This window comes from Neolamprologus brichardi, chromosome 20 (genome assembly GCF_056152115.1).
Source record: "Neolamprologus brichardi isolate AB-2024 chromosome 20, ASM5615211v1, whole genome shotgun sequence".
NCBI classification, from domain to species: domain Eukaryota; kingdom Metazoa; phylum Chordata; class Actinopteri; order Cichliformes; family Cichlidae; genus Neolamprologus; species Neolamprologus brichardi.
This window is the reverse complement of record NC_142123.1, coordinates 34,570,192-34,590,028: the sequence shown is the minus strand read 5'-3', so window position 1 is coordinate 34,590,028 and position 19,837 is coordinate 34,570,192. Positions and strand designations below refer to the sequence as shown.

The following is a 19,837-nucleotide window of genomic DNA, read 5'->3' as shown; positions in this document are numbered from 1 at the left end:
TAGGAGAGATGGCATCCATCCCACTTTGGATGGAGCAGCTCTCATTTCTAGAAATATGGACAAATTTATTAAACCCCTCAAAACATGACTATCCAGAGTTGGGACCAGGAAGCAGAGTTGCAGTCTTACACGCCTCTCTGCAGCTTCTCTCCTCCTGCTACCCCCCCAAAAACCCATCTCCATAGAGACTGTGTCTGCTTCCAAAAAGACAAAAAACAAACTAAAAACCAGCAACAAACAACTTAAACATTTACAAAGAAACAACAATACAGTATCCACATCTGAACCAAAGAGTAAAACAGTGAAATGTGGATTATTAAATATTAGGTCTCTCTCTTCCAAGTCTCTGTTAGTACATGACTTAATAAATGATCAACAAATTGATTTACTCTGCCTTACAGAAACCTGGTTGCAGCAGGATGATTATGTTAGCTTAAATGAATCAACACCCCCCGAGTCATTCTAACTACCAGAAATCTCGAAGCACAGGTCGAGGGGGCGGTGTGGCAGCAATTTTTCACACCAGTCTATTAATTAATGAAAGACCAAGACAGACTTTTAATTCATTTGAAAGCCTGATGCTTAACATTATCCACCCCAGCTGTGAAACTCAGAAACCAGTCTTACTTGTTATCATCTATCGTCCACCTGGGCCTTACACAGAGTTTCTGTCTGATTTCTCAGACTTTATATCTGATTTAGTTCTGAGCTCAGATAAAATAATTATTGTGGGTGATTTTAACATCCATGTAGATGCTAAAAATGACAGCCTCAACATGGCATTTAATCTGTTGTTAGACTCAATTGGTTTCTCTCAAAATGTAAAAGAACCCACCCACCACTTTAATCACACTCTAGATCTGGTTTTAACATATGGCATAGAAACTGAACATTTAACAGTGTTTCCTGAAAACCCTCTCCTGTCTGATCATTTCTTGATAAAATTTACATTTACAATAATTGATTACGCAGCAGTGGAGAGTGGACTTTATCAAAGTAGATGTCTTTCTGAAAGCGCTGTAACTAAGTTTAAGAATATAATCCAGCCACTGTTATCATCGTCAATGCCCTGTACCAACACAGAGCAGAGCAGCTATCTGAACGCTACCCCAACAGAGGTCGATTATCTTGTTAATAATTTCACCTCCTCACTACGTACGATTCTGGATACTGTAGCTCCAGTGAAAACTAAGGTCTCTAATCAGAAGTACATGACCCCGTGGTATAATTCTCAAACACGTACCCTCAAGCAGACGACTCGTAATCTGGAGAGGAAATGGCGTGTCACAAATTTAGAGGATCATCATTTAGCCTGGAGAAATAGTTTGTTGCTTTATAAGAAAGCCCTCCGCAAAGCCAGAACAGCTTACTACTCATCACTGATTGAAGAAAATAAGAACAACCCCAGGTTTCTCTTCAGCACTGTAGCCAGGCTGACAAAAAGCCAGAGCTCTTTTGAGCCAACCATCCCTTTAACGTTAACTAGTGATGACTTCATGAACTTCTTCACAAATAAAATTTTTATCATTAGAGAAAAAATTACCAATAATCATCCCACAGATGTAATATTATCTACAGCTACTTGTAGTTCTATTGATGTTAAGTTAGACTCTTTTTTTCCAATCGATCTTTCTGAGTTAACGTCAATAATTACTTCCTCCAAACCATCAACGTGTCTTTTAGACCCCATTCCTACAAAACTGCTCAAAGAAGTTCTGCCATTGATTAATTCTTCGATCTTATATATGATCAACCTATCTCTAATAATCGGCTATGTACCACAGGCCTTCAAGGTGGCTGCAGTTAAACCTTTACTCAAAAAGCCATCTCTAGACCCAGCAGTCTTAGCTAATTATAGGCCAATCTCCAACCTTCCTTTCATATCAAAAATCCTTGAAAGAGTAGTTGTCAAACAGCTAACAGATCATCTGCAGAGGAATGGTTTATTTGAAGAGTTTCAGTCAGGTTTCAGAGCTCATCACAGCACAGAAACAGCTTTAGTGAAGGTTACAAATGATCTTCTTATGGCCTCTGACAGTGGACTCATCTCTGTGCTTGTCCTTCTTGACCTTAGTGCAGCATTCGATACTGTTGACCATAATATTCTATTAGAGCGATTAGAACATGCTGTAGGTATTACAGGTATTGCACTGCAGTGGTTTGTATCATATCTATCTAATAGACTCCAATTTGTGCATGTAAATGGAGAGTCCTCTTCACACACTGAGGTTAATTATGGAGTTCCACAGGGTTCAGTGCTAGGACCAATTCTGTTTACATTATACATGCTTCCCCTAGGCAGCATCATTAGAAGACATAGCATACATTTTCACTGCTATGCAGATGACACCCAGCTCTATCTGTCCATGAAGCCAGATAACACACACCAATTAGTTAAACTGCAGGAATGTCTTAAAGACATAAAGACTTGGATGGCCACTAACTTTCTGCTTCTCAACTCAGATAAAACTGAGGTCATTGTACTCGGCGCTGAAAAGCTTAGAAATTTGGTATCTAACCAGATTCTTACTCTGGATGGCATTACCTTGGCCTCCAGTAACACTGTGAGGAACCTTGGAGTCATTTTTGACCAGGATATGTCCTTCAACGCACATATTAAACAAATATGTAAGACTGCGTTCTTCCATTTGCGCAACATCTCTAAAATTAGAAATATCCTGTCTCAGAGTGACGCTGAAAAACTAGTTCATGCATTTATTACTTCCAGGCTGGACTACTGCAATTCATTATTATCAGGATGTCCAAAAAACTCACTGAAAAGCCTTCAGTTAATCCAAAATGCTGCAGCAAGAGTACTGACAGGGACTAGAAAGAGAGAGCATATTTCTCCTGTTTTGGCTTCCCTTCATTGGCTTCCTGTTAAATCCAGAATTGAATTCAAAATCCTGCTCCTCACATACAAGGTCTTAAATAATCAGGCCCCATCTTATCTTAATGACCTTGTAGTACCATATCACCCTATTAGAGCACTTCGCTCTCGCTCTGCAGGCCTACTTGTTGTTCCTAGAGTATTTAAAAGTAGAATGGGAGGGAGAGCCTTCAGTTTTCAGGCCCCTCTTCTGTGGAACCAGCTTCCAGTTTGGATTCGGGAGACAGACACTATCTCTACTTTTAAGATTAGGCTTAAAACTTTCCTTTTTGCTAAAGCATATAGTTAGGGCTGGACCAGGTGACCCTGAATCCTCCCTTAGTTATGCTGCAATAGATGTAGGCTGCCGGGGGATTCCCATGATGCATTGAGTTTTTCCTTTCCAGTCACCTTTCTCACTCACTATGTATTAACAGACCTCTCTGTATTGAATCGTATCTGTTATTAATCTCTGTCTCTCTTCCACAGCATGTCTTTATCCTGTCTTCCTTCTCTCACCCCAACCGGTCGCAGCAGATGGCCGCCCCTCCCTGAGCCTGGTTCTGCCGGAGGTTTCTTCCTGTTAAAAGGGAGTTTTTCCTTCCCACTGTCGCCAAAGTGCTTGCTCATAGGGGGTCATATGATTGTTGGGCTTTTCTCTGTATCTATGAAGCGCCTTGAGGCGACATTTGTTGTGATTTGGCGCTATATAAATAAAATTGAATTGAATTGAATTGAATTGAATTGAATTAAATTTACACAAAATCTGCATTGTCATGAACACATTTTTCACCAAAAATGTAAACCTTACTTTTCATGATTTATTGGTAGAACTGGCTGTTTTTCACTACTTTGACTTCACCTTTATATGGTCAAATGGTAAATGGCCTGTATTAGTATGTATAGTGCTTTACTTAGTCCCTATGGACCCCAAAGTGCTTTACACTACATTCACCCATTCACACAGTCATTCACACACTGGTGATGGCAGCTACATTGTAGCCACAGCTGCCCTGGGGCGCACTGACAGAGGCGAGGCTGCCGGACACTGGCGCCACCGGGCCCTCTGACCACCACCAGTAGGCAACGGGTGGTGGTCAGAGGTCAGCTCCATACATTGGTCAACTCCATACATTGGTCAACTCCATACATTGCGCCAAAAAACACAGCAACACACTTTCTCAACACTGGGTGTGAGTGGAGCCCTCTAGTGGTCTACCACAATATGTTAAAACAAGATCTAGAGTGTGATTAAAGTGGTGGGTGGGTTCTTTTACAGTTTGAGAGAAGCCAATTGAGTCTAATAACAGATTAAATGCCATGTTGAGGCTGTCATTTTTAGCATTTGGATGTTAAAATCAGCCACAATAATTATTTTATCTGAGCTCAGAACTAAATCAGATATAAAGTCTGAGAAACCAGAGAGAAACTCTGTGTAAGGCCCAGGTGGATGATAGATGATAACAAGTAAGGCTGGTTTCTGAGTTTTACAGCTGGGGTGGACGAGGCTAAGATTCAGGCTTTCAAATGAATTAAAAGTCTGTCTGGGTCTTTGGTTGATTAATAGGCTGGTGTATTTTATGAATTTTTTCAGTGAAGAATAGCATTAGAGCGTCGCAGAAGTTAGATGAATTGAGATGGCAACTCTCTTATCTCTTTTTTCACTCGTAAAATCTCAGATATCCACCATCAACTTAACTCTGTAGGAGCTCCTTACTCTGAAGTAGACTTCCTGGTTCCCCCACTGTCTTCCTGTCATTTATTTTCAAGCTTTACTCTTCCCTCCATAACTGACGTATCTAATCTCATTAAAAAATCTAAATCATCCACCTGTCACCTTGACCCTCTCCCCACTGTGTTAGTTAAAGCCTGTCTTCCCTCGTTAGCACCTCTCATAACCAATATTATTCATTCCTCCCTGAACACTGGAATTGTTTCTGAAGCACTGAAAAATGCTTCTGTTATCCCAACTCTCAAAAAGCCTGGTGCAGACCCCAATAACTTTGATCATCTTCGCCCTATATCAAATCTCCCCTTTATTTATAAAATTCTTGAAAAAGTTGTCGCCGCCCAGCTTCATTTACATCTCAATGACCATAATCTTTATGAACGATTTCAATCTGGTTTCTGCCCCAATCACAGCACAGAAACTGCTCTGTTAAGGATTACCAATGACCTTCTGATGGCAGCTGATTCTGGTCTCCTATCCATCCTCATCCTTCTTGATCTTAGTGCGGCGTTTGATACCATTTCTCACAATATTCTCCTGAACCGGTTAGCATCCATTGGTCACACCCCCCTTGCCTGGTTCACCTCATATCTCTCAGACCGCTCTCAGTTTATCCAATTTAAATCCCAGTCTTCAACTCTCAATCCTGTTTCTGCTGGTGTGCCCCAGGGTTCATTATTAGGGACTCTTTTATTCATTACTTACATGCTCCCTCTTGGTCATATATTCCAAAAATATTCGCTGTTATGCCGATGACACCCAGCTCTACCTTTCCTCGAAACCCAATTCATCCCTCCCACCTACCTCCCTCTCAGACTGTCTTATTGAGATTAGATCCTGGTTCTTATCCAAATCCCACAGTTTTTACATTAACATTGAAAGTTTCCACACCCTTCCCTCCCCTCAGGTTAAGAGTTTGGGTGTCATACTTGATAATACTCTTTCATTCCAGTCTCACATTAATTACATAACCCGGTCTGCTTACTTCTACTTACGTAATATTAACCGACTCCGTCCCTTCCTTCCTCCCCATGCTGCTGCCATCCTTGTCCATAGTCTTATTACGTCCCGTATTGATTACTGTAATTCCCTCCTATTTGGTCTCCCTAAAAGGTCCCTTCATAAACTCCAACTTCTTCAAAATTCTGCAGCTCGGGTCATAACTCTACTCCGTCAAGAGACTCCGTCATATTACCCCAGTTCTTCAGCAGCTTCACTGGTTGCCCGTAGAAGCCAGGATAAAATTTAAAATCTTACTTCTCACGTATAAGTGTGTCCATAAATCTGCTCCTTCATATTTGTGTGACCTGCTCCATATCACCACTGTTTCCTGCCCTCTCAGATCCTCATCTGCTATTCATCTTACTGTTCAGTCCACACGTCTCATCACTATGGGGAGCAGAGCTTTCAGTCGCTCTGCTCCTCGGCTCAGGAACTCTCTTCCTCCTGCACTAAGAAATATTGACTCCCTCTCCATATTTAAGTCACAGCTCAAAACACATCTGTTTAAACTGGCTTATTTGCTTTAGTGCTGATTTTACCTGATGTCAAATTCTGCTTTGCAATTTTAACTTATTTTATGGATTTTATGACTATTGCTCCTTTTATTAATTTTGTTCTTTTGCAAGGTGACCTTGTGCTTTTGAAAGGCGCCCTCAAATAAAATGTATTATTATTATTATTAAAGTTACACAGAGCATTGATTTTTATTGAATACTCATCTGTCCACCTCTACCTCATATATTTCTTTTCATTTTGATGTACTGTATTAACACAGTTGATCTCAAATCATATGAAAAATATAAATTCAGTGTAGGAAACTGTTATACTTTTACTGTAAAAACCACAGACCTGTTTAGTAAATCGTTTTTATAACTCAAATGCAAATATAAATTGTAACTTTCTATACAACTATATAACTGCAATTCTGTTCATCTGGACGTTTTCAGTGGGAGAAATGTGTCGTCCAAGTGACGTCTTCAGTCTCAGCTGACTGCAGGTTTCTTATAAACAGGACATTTGCATAATGCCCAGTGAAGGAACAATGGGCTGGGAGGTCAGCTCCTTCATCATAATTATGCAAATTCTCATGACCATTGATCAACAACCACTGATACACCAGGATGTACATTACATACATACAGGACATCGACATCATTGAAAGAGTGTCCACTGGCCCATAGGTGTAAATAGACTGCAGAGTCCTAGCATTACCAGGATTTATACATCGGGGAAACCAAACAAACTCTGGCAAAGTGGATTGCACAACACAGAAGAGCCACCTCGTCAGCCCACTGGTGGTTAAATACCTGGGATTTCATGCTTGGGTGAGAAGTGAAACCTAGAGATGTTGCCGTTGTGTATTAGTCTTTCAAGACTTTTCGTAACCTAACATGTGTCAGGGTAGAACACAACAATTTCTGCTAATATCAGAGCGTTAGTGTTCTAGCAGCAGGACACCCTGGATGACCCGGCATAGCCCCCCCCTCTTGTCTTTTTAGTGCTCATTTATTTTGAGTTATTGCCATGTTTATAAAAATTACATTTTCATTTGGAAAAATGTTTAACATGTGGTCATTTTTCATACATGTATTATGAAATACGCAACAACTACATACTAGTTTGTTTGTTTTTTCAGACTTAGACTACCAGTGGCTCAAGAGTTGGCAGTTTGTCTTGTAATCGGAAGGTTGCTGGTTCGAGCCCCGGCCCTGACAGTCTCGGTTGCCTACTGGTTGCCTACTGGTGGTGGTCAGAGGGCCCGGTGGCACCAGTGTCCGGCAGCCTCGCCTCTGTCAGTGCGCCCCAGGGTGGCTGTGGCTACAATGTAGCTGCCATCACCAGTGTGTGAATGGGTGTGTGGATGGATGTGTGAAGCGCTTTGGGATCCTTAGGGACTAGTAAAGTGCTATACAAATACAGGCCATTTACCATTTATAATGTTAAGTACAATTTGGATTACGTTCAGTTTACAATATTAAGTAAATGGAACAAAATTTTGGAGTAACTGACCATCTATATTTCAGTTACATTGACCAAGCATGTCATTGTTACTTACTCAGTTTTTTCATGTTTGTGTAAAACTACAATTATTTATTTCAGCTTAATATGTTTAAGCTTTAGTTATTCAATTGATTAAGTATATTGAACAGATTTGACTGGTTTCCAATCTACTCAATATCTTTAAGTGTAAAAGTGTTGCCTCAAACATTTTAAGTAAATGTCAGTTTTAGTTTTTGGAGTGCACATCCACATTTTTATCGATATCTGCAGGTCAGGCATTACATCCAATCACAGTTTAAAGACTTTGCAACTCTTCTGTCGGAGCATTCTTGCTCTTTGAACAGCAGACACCAATTAATTCAATTTACAATCCTCCACCGGTTACACTATTCTAAGGTCAGACTGCACAAGGTTTATCTTCCCAATGTGTGACAGGTGTAGATTGGCAGAAGCTACGTTGTTCCATGCCTTTTGGTCTTGTCCCTCATTAACAGACGTTGGTCTAAAATATTTGACTGGTCTTCCGAGGGATAAATGAAGCCCTTACAGCGTGAACCTGAACTTGTAATTTTTGGATGTTCTCAGACATCAGAGCTACTCCCGGTTACAGTGCAGTGGCCGTTAGAATTAGGTTTGATTGCCGCCAACAGGCTAATCCTGAGGGGATGGAAGTCCCCCACTCCTCCTTCCTTTCAGTTAAGGGTAACAGATACGATGTCCATAATACAAATGGAAAAGTTCAGCAAAGACTCAAAGGATTCTCCTCTGAATGTGTGGAACCGAAGGCCAGATTTGTAAACTCTCATCGACTCCAGCATTTGGTATTCTACCCTGTGGTGTTTTGTGAAGTGCATGTTTATTTGAATTGTTTTTTCTGTGATGCATCTGAGCCTGTTTGTTTTTGTTTATTGAGGGGGTTTGTTTTTGTTTTATATTTTCATAATCTAACATAAAATGATCAAAAAAAGAACACAACACTTTGTGGTGTTGCACACATCTTGTTCACAGTTTTCTGACTATCCTGCTTTGTTTCTGTCAGAGAACTGAAGCCAAGTGGCCTCATTTTATTTACTGATCCTTTGTTTTTTGTTTTTTGAAATTGTACTTTTACAATGACCAATATTGTTTTATTATTGAAGCCTAAAAAGGGTAACTGTCATGGTCCTGGGTCATTTTGACTCAGCGGTTTAAGTTCCCTGTGTTTTCTGTCATATTTTGCATTATGTCGAGGACTCCAGGTTGTTCTGTACAGTGTTGTTTATTAGATGTTCTCCCTGTGTTGTTGCCTTCTGTGTCTCCCACTGTGTGACTGTCTATATAGTGATGTGAGTTACTGTGCTTTGCTCCCACTCCTTGTGTTCCATGTTTTCCTCTTCCCTTCATGTTCTCCCTCTCTCTCTCCAGGCTGTCTCAGTCACTTCCTGCAGTTGTGTGTCCTCCCCGTGCTGTCGAGTGTAATTGTCCTCAGCTGTGTTCCTTGTGTGCTTCCACTTCCCTCATTACCTGCTGTGTATTTATGTCAGTCTCCCTCTGCTCCATGTCGCATCGTCCCTCATGCTGTGTTTCTTTGTTAAGGTTAGTTTATATTTTCCAGTTTACTTTAGTTCTGTATCATTTCTGTGTTTGAAGGTGTTTGAAGGAAACCTGCATATGAAAGAAAATGTTTCTAAACTAAAAAGCTGCAAAATTTTTACATTTGCTGAAGTGAATCCAGGCACAGAGAGGGTAAATACATGCAGGACCGGTCTATATAAACCTGTTCTGTCCGTGTGGAGCCTGGACTGCTGTTGGCCTGCTGTGTAGCAGGACCTTTCTCCTGCAACAATGAGAAAAATAGTCTGAGCGTGATCCCTTGTAAGGGATGTAGGCCAGCATGATCTGATCCTCACACAACACACCAAACCCTAACCCCCCAACTCCACCCCCAACCTAATCACATCCTAAACTTCACAACACTAACCCCCTAAGACGTTTGGAAATAAAAACAAGAAATCTCTGGCAGAACCAGGCTCATGGAGGGGTGGCCGCATGTGACGGTTTGCCAAGTAAACATTTACTGGCATAGCGTCTCTTCCTGCGCGTCCTCAAAGTCCTAAAGTCCGTCTACAAGCACGTTTAAAGGTCACTCACATGAACACTGACATTCTTTGAAAACAACTTTTAAGTGTATGATAAATTCTGGTCTCCTTCCTTTTGAGAGCCTTGGAGCACACACTGGACGTTGTTCTGTTTTATCATCTTTTACACCCACTAAACTAGATTCTTGCTTTAAATTGAGTTTCCAGTTAATGCGTCTGGGTAGGATCCAACAGGGTCAAACTACTGTTTAAAAGTTCCTTATCAAACTGAATAAATAGAGGTGTGTTTGAGTCGGGTACCAACAGCACCAGTATTCACCAGCACTGGCACCATGCTCCGTGTAAGGCTCAGCTGGACTCTGTGTGAGTACACAAATGATTTTCTATATTTATGTTTAATGACTGAATTCTAAAATGTTTGTTTCTGAATATTATTTTATATGTATGTGGGTTTTCTGGATGTTGGATGAGTCCAGGTGTATCACTTGTTGACAGCTCTGCGAGGCTGTAAGCAGCGTTCTCTGAGCTGAAGTGAAATGCTGAGCACACTTTATGGTTAACATGAAAGGCGACAGACACTTGGATGAGGCTGTGATTTTATGACACATGTGACACTCGCTGCTAAAGGTGTGACTTAGATACCTCACAGAATGGTAGTAGATAACAATGTGAGGGTGAAGCAACATTATTGTGAAAATAATTTTATTTCAGTTACAGACGCAGGAAAAAAGGTAAAACATCAAAGCCTTAATATTAATATACAACACGCATGTTTGTTCTGCTTTTTCAAAAAGATGATCAAATCATTTTCATTTAAATCTTTTCTCTTGCTCAATGAATAAAACACTGACGTTTGTTTTCAGTGCTGGCAGCGACCTGTTTGCTCAGCGGAGCAGGTAAACAGCATCTGGTGCAAGATCCAGTTTATCATTACAGAGCTCACCTCATGTCACATTTTCATATCTGTTCTTCAGATGCTTCCATGGAGAAAGCTGTCACCTGTCACATGGGCGTTGTCCAGAGGTTGAGCTGTGGTACGATGCATGTTTACACCTGCACAACCAAAGCGACTCGGCGGGGATGTGAAAAACCGGCTTGTACATTTCACTCAGTCAATGAAACTCTTGGAATTCATGATTTTTGATTCATGATGATTTTTACATTTTTTTTCATCTGAAGGTTCATCGTCCTGAATTGGAGACATTTTTTAAACAAATACATAAATTGGGCCTGCTCTACACTGGGGCAAGAGGGGGCAATGCCCCCTTAAACAAACTTCCTGCCCCCTTAAGTCAAACTTTTGGAAGTTGAGAAAAAAAAACAGATTATCCACAAACTGATTTTGGACAAGATTTACTACAGTAGCTGAAAAAATCTGCCGGGAAATGTACAAATGAGATGATCGGGTTTAAGTCTTGTTTGCTCTTTTCCTCTGTTGTGTGCAGGCTCACACACTCACCCTCCCCTCAGCTAAACATCCAATCACTTTAAGTATGCAAATGATCCAGTGTCCAGTTTCTCAGCAGTGTTGCCAATTTAGGGACTTTGTTGCTGTCCGACACCCTTAACTACTTTTTATCTAAAACAACTTCTAAAAGTAGCAACTTCTCACTACTTTTAGGACAGCCAATAGTGATGTTTCTTACTGAGGAGTTGGCAACACTGTTTCTCAGTAGGCAGAACAGAGCAGCTAATCTGTGTGTGGTGTAACCAGAGGTGGGTAGTAACGAGTTACCTTTACTCCGTTACATTTAATGAAAAAAAGTACTTTTAAAGTACCTTTTTACTTTTACTTGAGTACATTTGTGAAGAAAAACGGTACTTTTACTCCGCTACATTTGCAAAATTAGACTCGTTACTTTAAAAAACAAAAAAAATTAGTTTAACACATTAGATGACATGCTGCCAGTGGAGTTTCCAGTGACTCTTTTACCAATCAGATATGGCCACATGACCAGTTTGAAACTGACCCCCTTAGCGACTTTTTTTCTAAAAAGCGACTAGCGACAAATCTGGCGACTTTTTCTGGTATTATTGGAGACTTATTTATGATGACTTTTTGACGTGAAAACGCGTATCACTCTTACTCTCAACAAGCAGCGGTGCTGCCGTGGGCACCTCACCCGTGCCAAAGTGCTCACAGGCGGAGGATAGTCCTCCCCCAGCTGCTATCAGGGCAGGAGACGTTCATACCTGCACGATCTGATATCGTCGTGTTGGTGTTGTTCCCAGATCGACATAGTAAATGTTGTTCCAGGATCAACATTGCAAGTGACCAATCAGAATGTTGTGACATCATACTTTTGCAACTTCGGGAAAAACCGCCGTAAAACCAAAAACTGTATTTAAGCTGCGAGAAACTGCCTCTGTCTGCCGATCAACGGGCCCTGACCCTTTAATAAACGCTAAGCAGAATTGATATTGTCCGTGCAACATTGGAATTTCATAAATGCACGAATGGCTTGGCGCGCCAAAGAATAACGTCACAACAATGTGATTGGTCACTTGCAATGTTGAACCTGGAACAACACCAACACGATGATATCAGATTTTTACACTGCTTTTAAACTAAATGCTCTCGTTTCTGATCCACTCGATGTGACAGAAAATGGAGTGATCAGTGTGGAAGCAGCTCTGTACGGACGTGCAGACGGAGAGACCTGCAGTGAGGGCAGACCTCAACAACAGCTTAACAACACCAAGTGCTCTCAGCAGGGAACCGTGGACGTCCTCAAGAGGAGGTACAAGAGAAAGGATCCTAAACTTCTGTTGTGAATGTGGCAGCTTACAGTCAGCTACATGTGAGCGTCCACGAGGTTGAGCTAATTATAGCTAGCTATGCTAACATAATAATTATTCTCTATGGGCCAACCGAGCCTTTGCTGTTCATCTTTCAATTACAGCCGCTACATGAGCAAAATAAAGAAAGTAAAGAAATATGTGTAAAAAAGCAGCACAGTTAAACAATAACCAACATCCAGCACTGCTTTTTTTATGTATGTGTTTCCTTCAGGTGTGATGGGAGGAAAGTGTGTGAACTGAGCGTGACTGACGTCCAAAGTCCTGACCCTTGTGTCGACACCTACAAATACCTGGAGACCAGCTACACCTGCTTACCTGCAAGTCAGTATCACATGACCATGAAACTATGAAGGAAGCAGAGCTCAGAAAGAAGGTCAGAGAGTTTGTGACTGATTTATGTGAGCATGCTAACGCTAAGTCAAGTCAGTCAACACATTTAAACACAGCAGATGTTCAATGAATCATCAAAACCAAGTAATACGTTGAAAACAACGAATAATGACTTTTTCATTATAATTTAGTAAAACATAAAATCTGCTTTGATGACATTATGTTAAAGCTCATGAAAACATTTTGAGCTGGGATGTGAAGACTGTTCCTGAGGTAGATGATGTCATCTGAGGAGGGAGCCAGTGAGTGAGAACGCACCAATCAGATGAATCATGAGAAGACCCTGATTAACAAACCCAAGTGAGCAGCAGGAGACAGAGCATGTGGAACATCTGCTAGAGAACATGAAGTTCATGTAGGCGCGTATATGTGAGCAACAATATTTCTGATCCTGTACTTCACAAATATGATTACACTTGTGCACGCAGACGTTCAGGATCCTTTCATTCATGCAAACGTTTAGGTTATTAACAGAAAGAAAGAGTTCATCTTTCTGAAGAAAAGTGGGTAACAGCTGCTTGGATCTGTGAGTCAAACTGAAGAGAGGTACAAACATGACACAAAGATATTTTCCCCCTGAGGGTTAAGAAGGGACAGTGAAAGCAACGAATCCCTAAACTTCCAGCTTTATTTACATTGAGGCTGCCAAACAGCAGGTTCAACATGTCGCTGAGAGCCAGTGTTCTTCAATGCTTTCATATCTAATCTGACCTGCTTCCACAGGTCACCTGGTCACATGCGAGCACTCGTTTGCACACCTGCACTGTGGTAAGAGTCATTATATCTGTTGTGTCTCAGCTCTGATCATTTTCAGGTGAAGATTTTCTATTTTTATTGCAGTTCTTTTTGTTTTTATTTTATTTACATTTTAATTTCTTATTAGTGTTTATTAAGTAAATCATCTGTTACTGTCTGTTAATGTGTGATTTTGTTATGTTCATGAATTCGACCCATGTTAAATGATTTATATGACTTGAATCAAATTTAAATTTGTTTAATTTGAAAAAACGTTGCTGGGTTGTTTTCTGCTCGTCTTCTCTCGTCAGGTGAAGGGCAGGCTATCCTCGTGTACGGGGCTCACTATGGACGCCACGATCAGACCACATGCTCCTACAGACGTCCGGCCTCTCAGGTCCAAGATGTTTACTGCTCCCGTCCCACCAGCAAAGTCGCTGAGAGGTACTGTTTTCCTCCTGTTACTGATTTAAACTGTGGCTGCAGGTATTACTTTCATATTTCTCAATGCACATCGATGCCTGCGCTCACTCACATTGCGCTGCATCTCCAGCTGCAACGGGAAGAGCAGCTGCACCATCAGAGCGAGTAACTCGGTGTTTGGAGACCCCTGTGTTGGCACATACAAATACCTGGAGGTGGCTTACATCTGTCAGTGTAAGCAGCCTAAATGATCATGTTGATGTTCTCACACTACAAAGACTGACATGATCTGACGTGGAGATGTTGTCTGTTCTTTTGCAGATATAACATGAACGGATTTAAAAGGCAGTTTTATGACATTTTATTGGGAATTGACCAGCAAAACCATTTCATGGGTCTCTCAGCAGCTTCAGTGCTTTTGATGACTTTTCCTATGATGCAGTAAAACAGTGAAGCTGAGTCCGTTTCAAACACCTGTGATTGTTTTTTTTCCTGTCCAGGATTAGATGGAGATTATCTGACTGTTTTAAAAATTACAAAAATAAACATCTTCTATCAAATAATTATAAGTTTTTGCTTTTTTATTTAAAACAACAACATTGGTCTCTGTATTTGTAATGTGAAATGGAAATAAACCTGCCTGCCAGTGTCTGGCTATGGCTAATGTGACCACAACATTAAAGCTCCGTCCTGGTGTCAAACATCTGTTTTATTATCACTGAATAAAGGATGTTCCTTCAGATCATGGCATCAAGGACAAATCTTGTCTGGACTGTGCAAAACAGCAACATTCACATATAATAAATGATCATTTTAAACTAAAAACGTTATCCTACAGTCAGCGTTAGGGTGAAGAGAGGATGACGATAGACAGAGCTGGCACACCTAAATGTGGCGTGAGGACCTGACAGAGGCTTCGGTCTGTGAGGTCTTCATCTCCCACCTCCAGCAGAGCTTCACCACTCAGAGGCTGGACTATGCTCTGCACCTCCAGCACTGCGCTGCAGCTGCAGCGTGGTCGGTGCCTGAATGGAGCCATCAAGGTGACACATTCCCCACATTAAGCTGAGCATACATCCAAAACCTTCCAAGCAGGTCAAGTTGCAGGTCTGTTTCACCTTTCCATCAGATATGTTTCTCTCAGCGTGTGTGCCCTGTGGGCTTTATCTAAGGTCAAATTCTATTGTCTGTTTCAGTTTGTTGCACATCATGAGGGAAGGTTTTTGATTGGCTGCTTGCCTGGTGTGCAGATAGATTCTCAGTGAAACAGTACAAATAGTCCAGGTTCCTGTGTGCTCCACCATCAGCTCAGCTCTAACAGCATGCAGAGCTCCGGACTCAGCAGCACACTGTGTGAGTACAGGAAAGTCTTTGCACACTAAAAGTTGTTCCTTTAATGTGTCATTTACACGACTTTGTTGTCTTTTATCAGTAAGTTGTGTATCCAGTTTTTCTGTTTTTTATTCGTTTTCATGTCATGTGTTAAGGTCCATGTGAAACACTGTTAACTTACAGTAACACAGAAGACAAACGAGTAAATCAGCTGTAGGTTGTACGCCGGCTAACACCCAGGTTTCTCTTTTTATGTTTCAGTGCTCGCAGCAACGTGTGTACTCGTGACTTCAGGTAATCACTGAATGTTTGATACGTTTTATGCTAACGTCCTTTTAACCTCATACTTTAGCATGTAGATGAGTTAGTGAAACCTGATCGGCTCTGATTGTGTCTGTGATACGACATCCGTCCTCTTTACTGCACGAGCCTGTAACCATCGCCATCCTTATGTCGGCCTATCCAGTTTCTTCTTTTCTCTCAGAATAAACAATATTTTTCTGGCTCTAACACTCCTTCATACTCAAAGAGAGAGCCTAGATTTGCATAGCAGTTTTGCTTCATGCCTGTACACTATAGTGCTATTTGATTTTAATACACCACTCACTACATGAGCCTCTGATAAGTTTTCAGTCCACCACCACTAAGGAAAAATCCCTCAGGTAAACTCTGGAAACTCGGACTCATTGAAGCTCTGAGTGAAAGCAGTTCGGTAACAGAGAACAGTGTCCTGTGAAACTGGTGTTAAACTAGTGGTGGGAACACTTTTAGATAATCGGAATTATGGGGACTGGTCTTCATTGTCCAGAACTTACGTCTGATTCGCTTCCATCATGCTCAGCCAGTCAGGTTACATACCAGGAACGACACAGTTAAACATTCTTACATTATCTGAATAGCATCACTTCATTATTGTGCATGAGTCACCCAGCAGGAGGCTTCAGTGACTGAAAACCAGTCAGACCTGTAGAGACCGGTATGTTTGCAGTGTGGACCCAAAAGCAGACACGACAGAAAAGCAAAGTGAAACAAGGGTGAAACTAACCTAAGCTGGGAAAAACTAAACTATGACAACAATGATACAAAACCAGAACATAAAGCTGAACAGGGACATGCAAAACGCACCCATGAAATAAACCAAACATGAACCTGAGCAGTTGTAGAAAAACTCTATGATGTGACGTGACACAAGGTAAACAGATGACCCGACACTGAACCGAAGAAGACCGAAGGGCAATGAAGGGAGTGGAAACACCTGGAGAGACACAGCTGACACAAATGAACATGACACTACAGGGGAAGTAAAACTGAACATGGAAACATCGAACCCTTCAAAGTAAAACAGGAAACATAATGGAACGTAGACATGACAACACGGACTTGACGACGTGTGCACACAGACATGAGACACATGCCAGACTGGGGAGAGACAGAACGCAGGGACACGTGGGAACAGATAGGGGAGAGAAAAGCACGGGCATAACTACAACACAAAATAACACAAAATTGCTGGGTGACAGACCATCAGCGACTGATGTGGAGGAAATCATTCCTCAGCCGGTTCAGAGGAGTGTTACAAAATACAAATACATATAATGAAGGTGACATTAAGTCGACTGGGATTATTTCCCACTTGGCCTGTGTTTTCTATATTTCAAATCCATTCATATTTGTTTATGAAGACCCTGCTGTAGCATAATACATTTATCCAAGACTCACTAATTATGGACTTTTTACATTTTTCATTTCAGGCTTTTTGGCCCCAGGTGGTCCTATGGCCCCAGGTGGTCCTATGGCCCCAGGTGGACCTATTGGCCCAGGTGGACCTATGGCCCCAGGTGGACCTATGGGCCCAGGTGGACCTATGGGCCCAGGTGGACCTATGGGCCCATTCCCACCGACCTTCATGTCCACAGTGAGGGTGATCACCTGTGACAGCCTTGACAATGTGCAACGCCTGAGCTGTGGTAACATAAAAATGTTTTTCATAGCTCCTCACTCTCACTCAAAAGTGAACCCAGTTCTGATGTAATGTGCATTCTTTCTAATGTCCTGCAGGGGGCGACTCCTCAGGTTGTAAATAGAAGTCTGCCTCTGTGTTTATGAGAAACTGAGCTCAGTCTTACCCGAGGAGCAAAAAAACCTGTTAAGGTTTAGGTTCTGTTTGTGCTTTATTCAGTGAAACTACAGTTTATGCTTGTGACTGATGTGACCTTTCAGACTTCTTGTAACACCACAGAACTACAGGAGGACATTTTCTGATTATTGAAAACATAAAAAGCCTCTATTTGTTTCTCTTGTGCTGCACACCTCATGCATTCCTTGTGATTCCCTCCGTTTGAACGTCATCGTTCTCTGTATAACAGATAATGGAGTGATCATCGTGCAGGCAGCTACGTACGGGCGGACAGATGCAGAAATCTGCAGTGATGGCATTCCTGCAGATCAGCTTGCAAATACACAGTGTTTCCACATAGACACTCTGAAAGACGTCAAGAGCAGGTAAACAAATCTGAGGAATCATTAATCGATCACTTTAACTCACCTGAAAAGACGAGAGCTCCTCTTTGTCTCCCTGCAGGTGTGATGGCAAGAAGGTGTGTGAAATAAGTACAAACTCCTTCCGTACTTCTGATCCGTGCTCCGGCATTTACAAATACTTGGACACCACCTACACCTGCTTCCCAGCAAGTACATTACAGCTGTGATTAGAAACTAATATTCAGTGTATTCAAATTTGTGAATGTGTGTGTTTCTAATGTGCTTTATTTCTCTGTCAGTCCACAGTGTAACTTGTGACGATTCGCTGGCAAACCTTCAGTGTGGTGAGAGCACAGTTTCTCCTTCTTTGTGAGTCTTTGGATTCATGCGGTAAAAATACAAATGAGGTTAACGTTTGCTCTTCTTCAGGTGAAGGACAGGTTTTACTCATCCATGGAGCTGATTACGGGCGCCGTGACTCGACCACATGCTCTTTGAATCTTCCAGCCTCTCAGCTCCAAAATGTCCAATGCTCAAAGCCCATAAGCAATTTAGCTGACAGGTAAAGATGCAGACTCTCTTCCTTCAGCCTTTTGTCTTCTCACACAACATATTTCAACTCACCTTCACCTGAATCTGCAGCTGCAACGGGAAAAGCAACTGTACTGTCAAAGTGAGCAGCTCTGTGTTTGGAGACCCGTGTTTTGGCACCTACAAGTACCTGGAGATGGCTTATAGCTGTCACTGTAAGTGCCTCAGACTTCTCTTTAGAGCATTTATAACAACAAAAAGTTTAGCTCATTTAACAGTTAGAGAGAAATGTGAATCTGCCCTTACACACTGTGCTTTTAGGTGGTTCAGCACTGATCCTGTTTCCTAAAACGTTGGGGTTCAGTAATGAAACTCTCTGACATAAATTTTCTTTCAGTTGGTTTTCCAGATCACTGAATGGAGGAAATCGCTGACATCCAAATAGCATCTATAGCGTCTATGTTCTTTGAAGAAAATGTGTGATGAATCAATTATGAATCAAAAAGAAAAAGATCATTCAACATCCTGATCATTCAACATCTTCTTTCCAGACCTGTTAAGTTGTGGTCTGCGGTGTCCATATACACTTGGCCTTTAAGACGTTTCAGAAAATAAATGATTCCAAATGTAAAACTGATTTAACACTGATTGTCTTAATGTTTTCTTCTTTTTTCCCCTTGTATTCTTACGCCTGCTTCACTCTTAAATTTGCCTCCAATATTATAATAATGAAACGTATCAACTGGATGGTGTGAGTTAAATGTGACAGGGATCTGACTAATTTCTGACGTGACTCTGTTGAAACGGTCGGATGTGAAGAGGAGCTTTTTATCATTGAGGACACCAAGGTCATGGACTCTGTGGTACTAACAGTACTCATAGTTTGATAGTACAAATAATAATAATAACAATAATAATAATAATGGATTGCATTTATACAGCGCTTTTCGGGGCCGTCAAAGCGCTGTACAATTCCACTATTCATTCACTCGCACATTCACACACTGGTGGAAGCTGCAGTTGTAGCCACAGCGGCCAAAACACACATTGCATGAAATTTGAAGTTCTGTTCAGTTCAGTTGTATTTATACAGCAGCAAACACAACAATCGCCCCAAGGCGCTTTGTGAGGGAAAGACCCCACAACACATTAAAACAGAACAGTAGGACTTTGCACAGCGTCTTTCAGAAAGACAGACTTATGAAGTAAGATTAAGATAAGACTGTATTGATCCTACGGCGGGGAAATTTGTGCGTTACCTCAGCTCAGGAACAGATAGCAGAAGAAAAATACAAACAAATACCAAATAAGTAATAGACTTTATACAATAGTAGCATACATGTGACTATGATAGAGGGTTTTGGAAATATGCAAGACGTAAATGTAACTATTCTACCATTACTATTACTATGTGAGTAACAAATATCTGTAAGTATCTATAAGTATGGACATATACACACACAT

At 41.3% G+C, this 19,837-nt stretch overlaps 1 protein-coding gene across 1 annotated transcript; it reads left to right on the top strand.

Moving 5' to 3' along the window:
• The first annotated feature begins 9,772 nt into the window (after positions 1–9,772).
• Positions 9,773–18,905, top strand: LOC102798712 (rhamnose-binding lectin-like). Its single transcript, XM_087834181.1, has 14 exons — positions 9,773–10,042; positions 10,543–10,713; positions 12,285–12,420; positions 12,693–12,802; positions 13,595–13,639; positions 13,918–14,050; positions 14,160–14,263; positions 17,113–17,328; positions 17,728–17,863; positions 17,943–18,052; positions 18,142–18,186; positions 18,272–18,404; positions 18,485–18,588; positions 18,771–18,905. The coding sequence occupies exons 1-14, from the start codon at positions 10,012–10,014 to the stop codon at positions 18,788–18,790; spliced, it is 1,494 nt and encodes a 497-aa protein (XP_087690307.1). The 5' UTR covers positions 9,773–10,011; the 3' UTR covers positions 18,791–18,905.
• Positions 18,906–19,837: the final 932 nt, after the last annotated feature.

Excerpts from the sequence above, each read along its gene's own strand:
- LOC102798712 (XM_087834181.1), top strand. The coding sequence starts at position 10,012 with ATGCTCCGTGTAAGGCTCAGCTGGACTCTGT. Across the intron at positions 10,714-12,284 it reads TGTCCAGAGGTTGAGCTGTG|AAAATGGAGTGATCAGTGTG; the intron begins GTACGATGCATG and ends TCGATGTGACAG. Across the intron at positions 13,640-13,917 it reads GTTTGCACACCTGCACTGTG|GTGAAGGGCAGGCTATCCTC; the intron begins GTAAGAGTCATT and ends TTCTCTCGTCAG.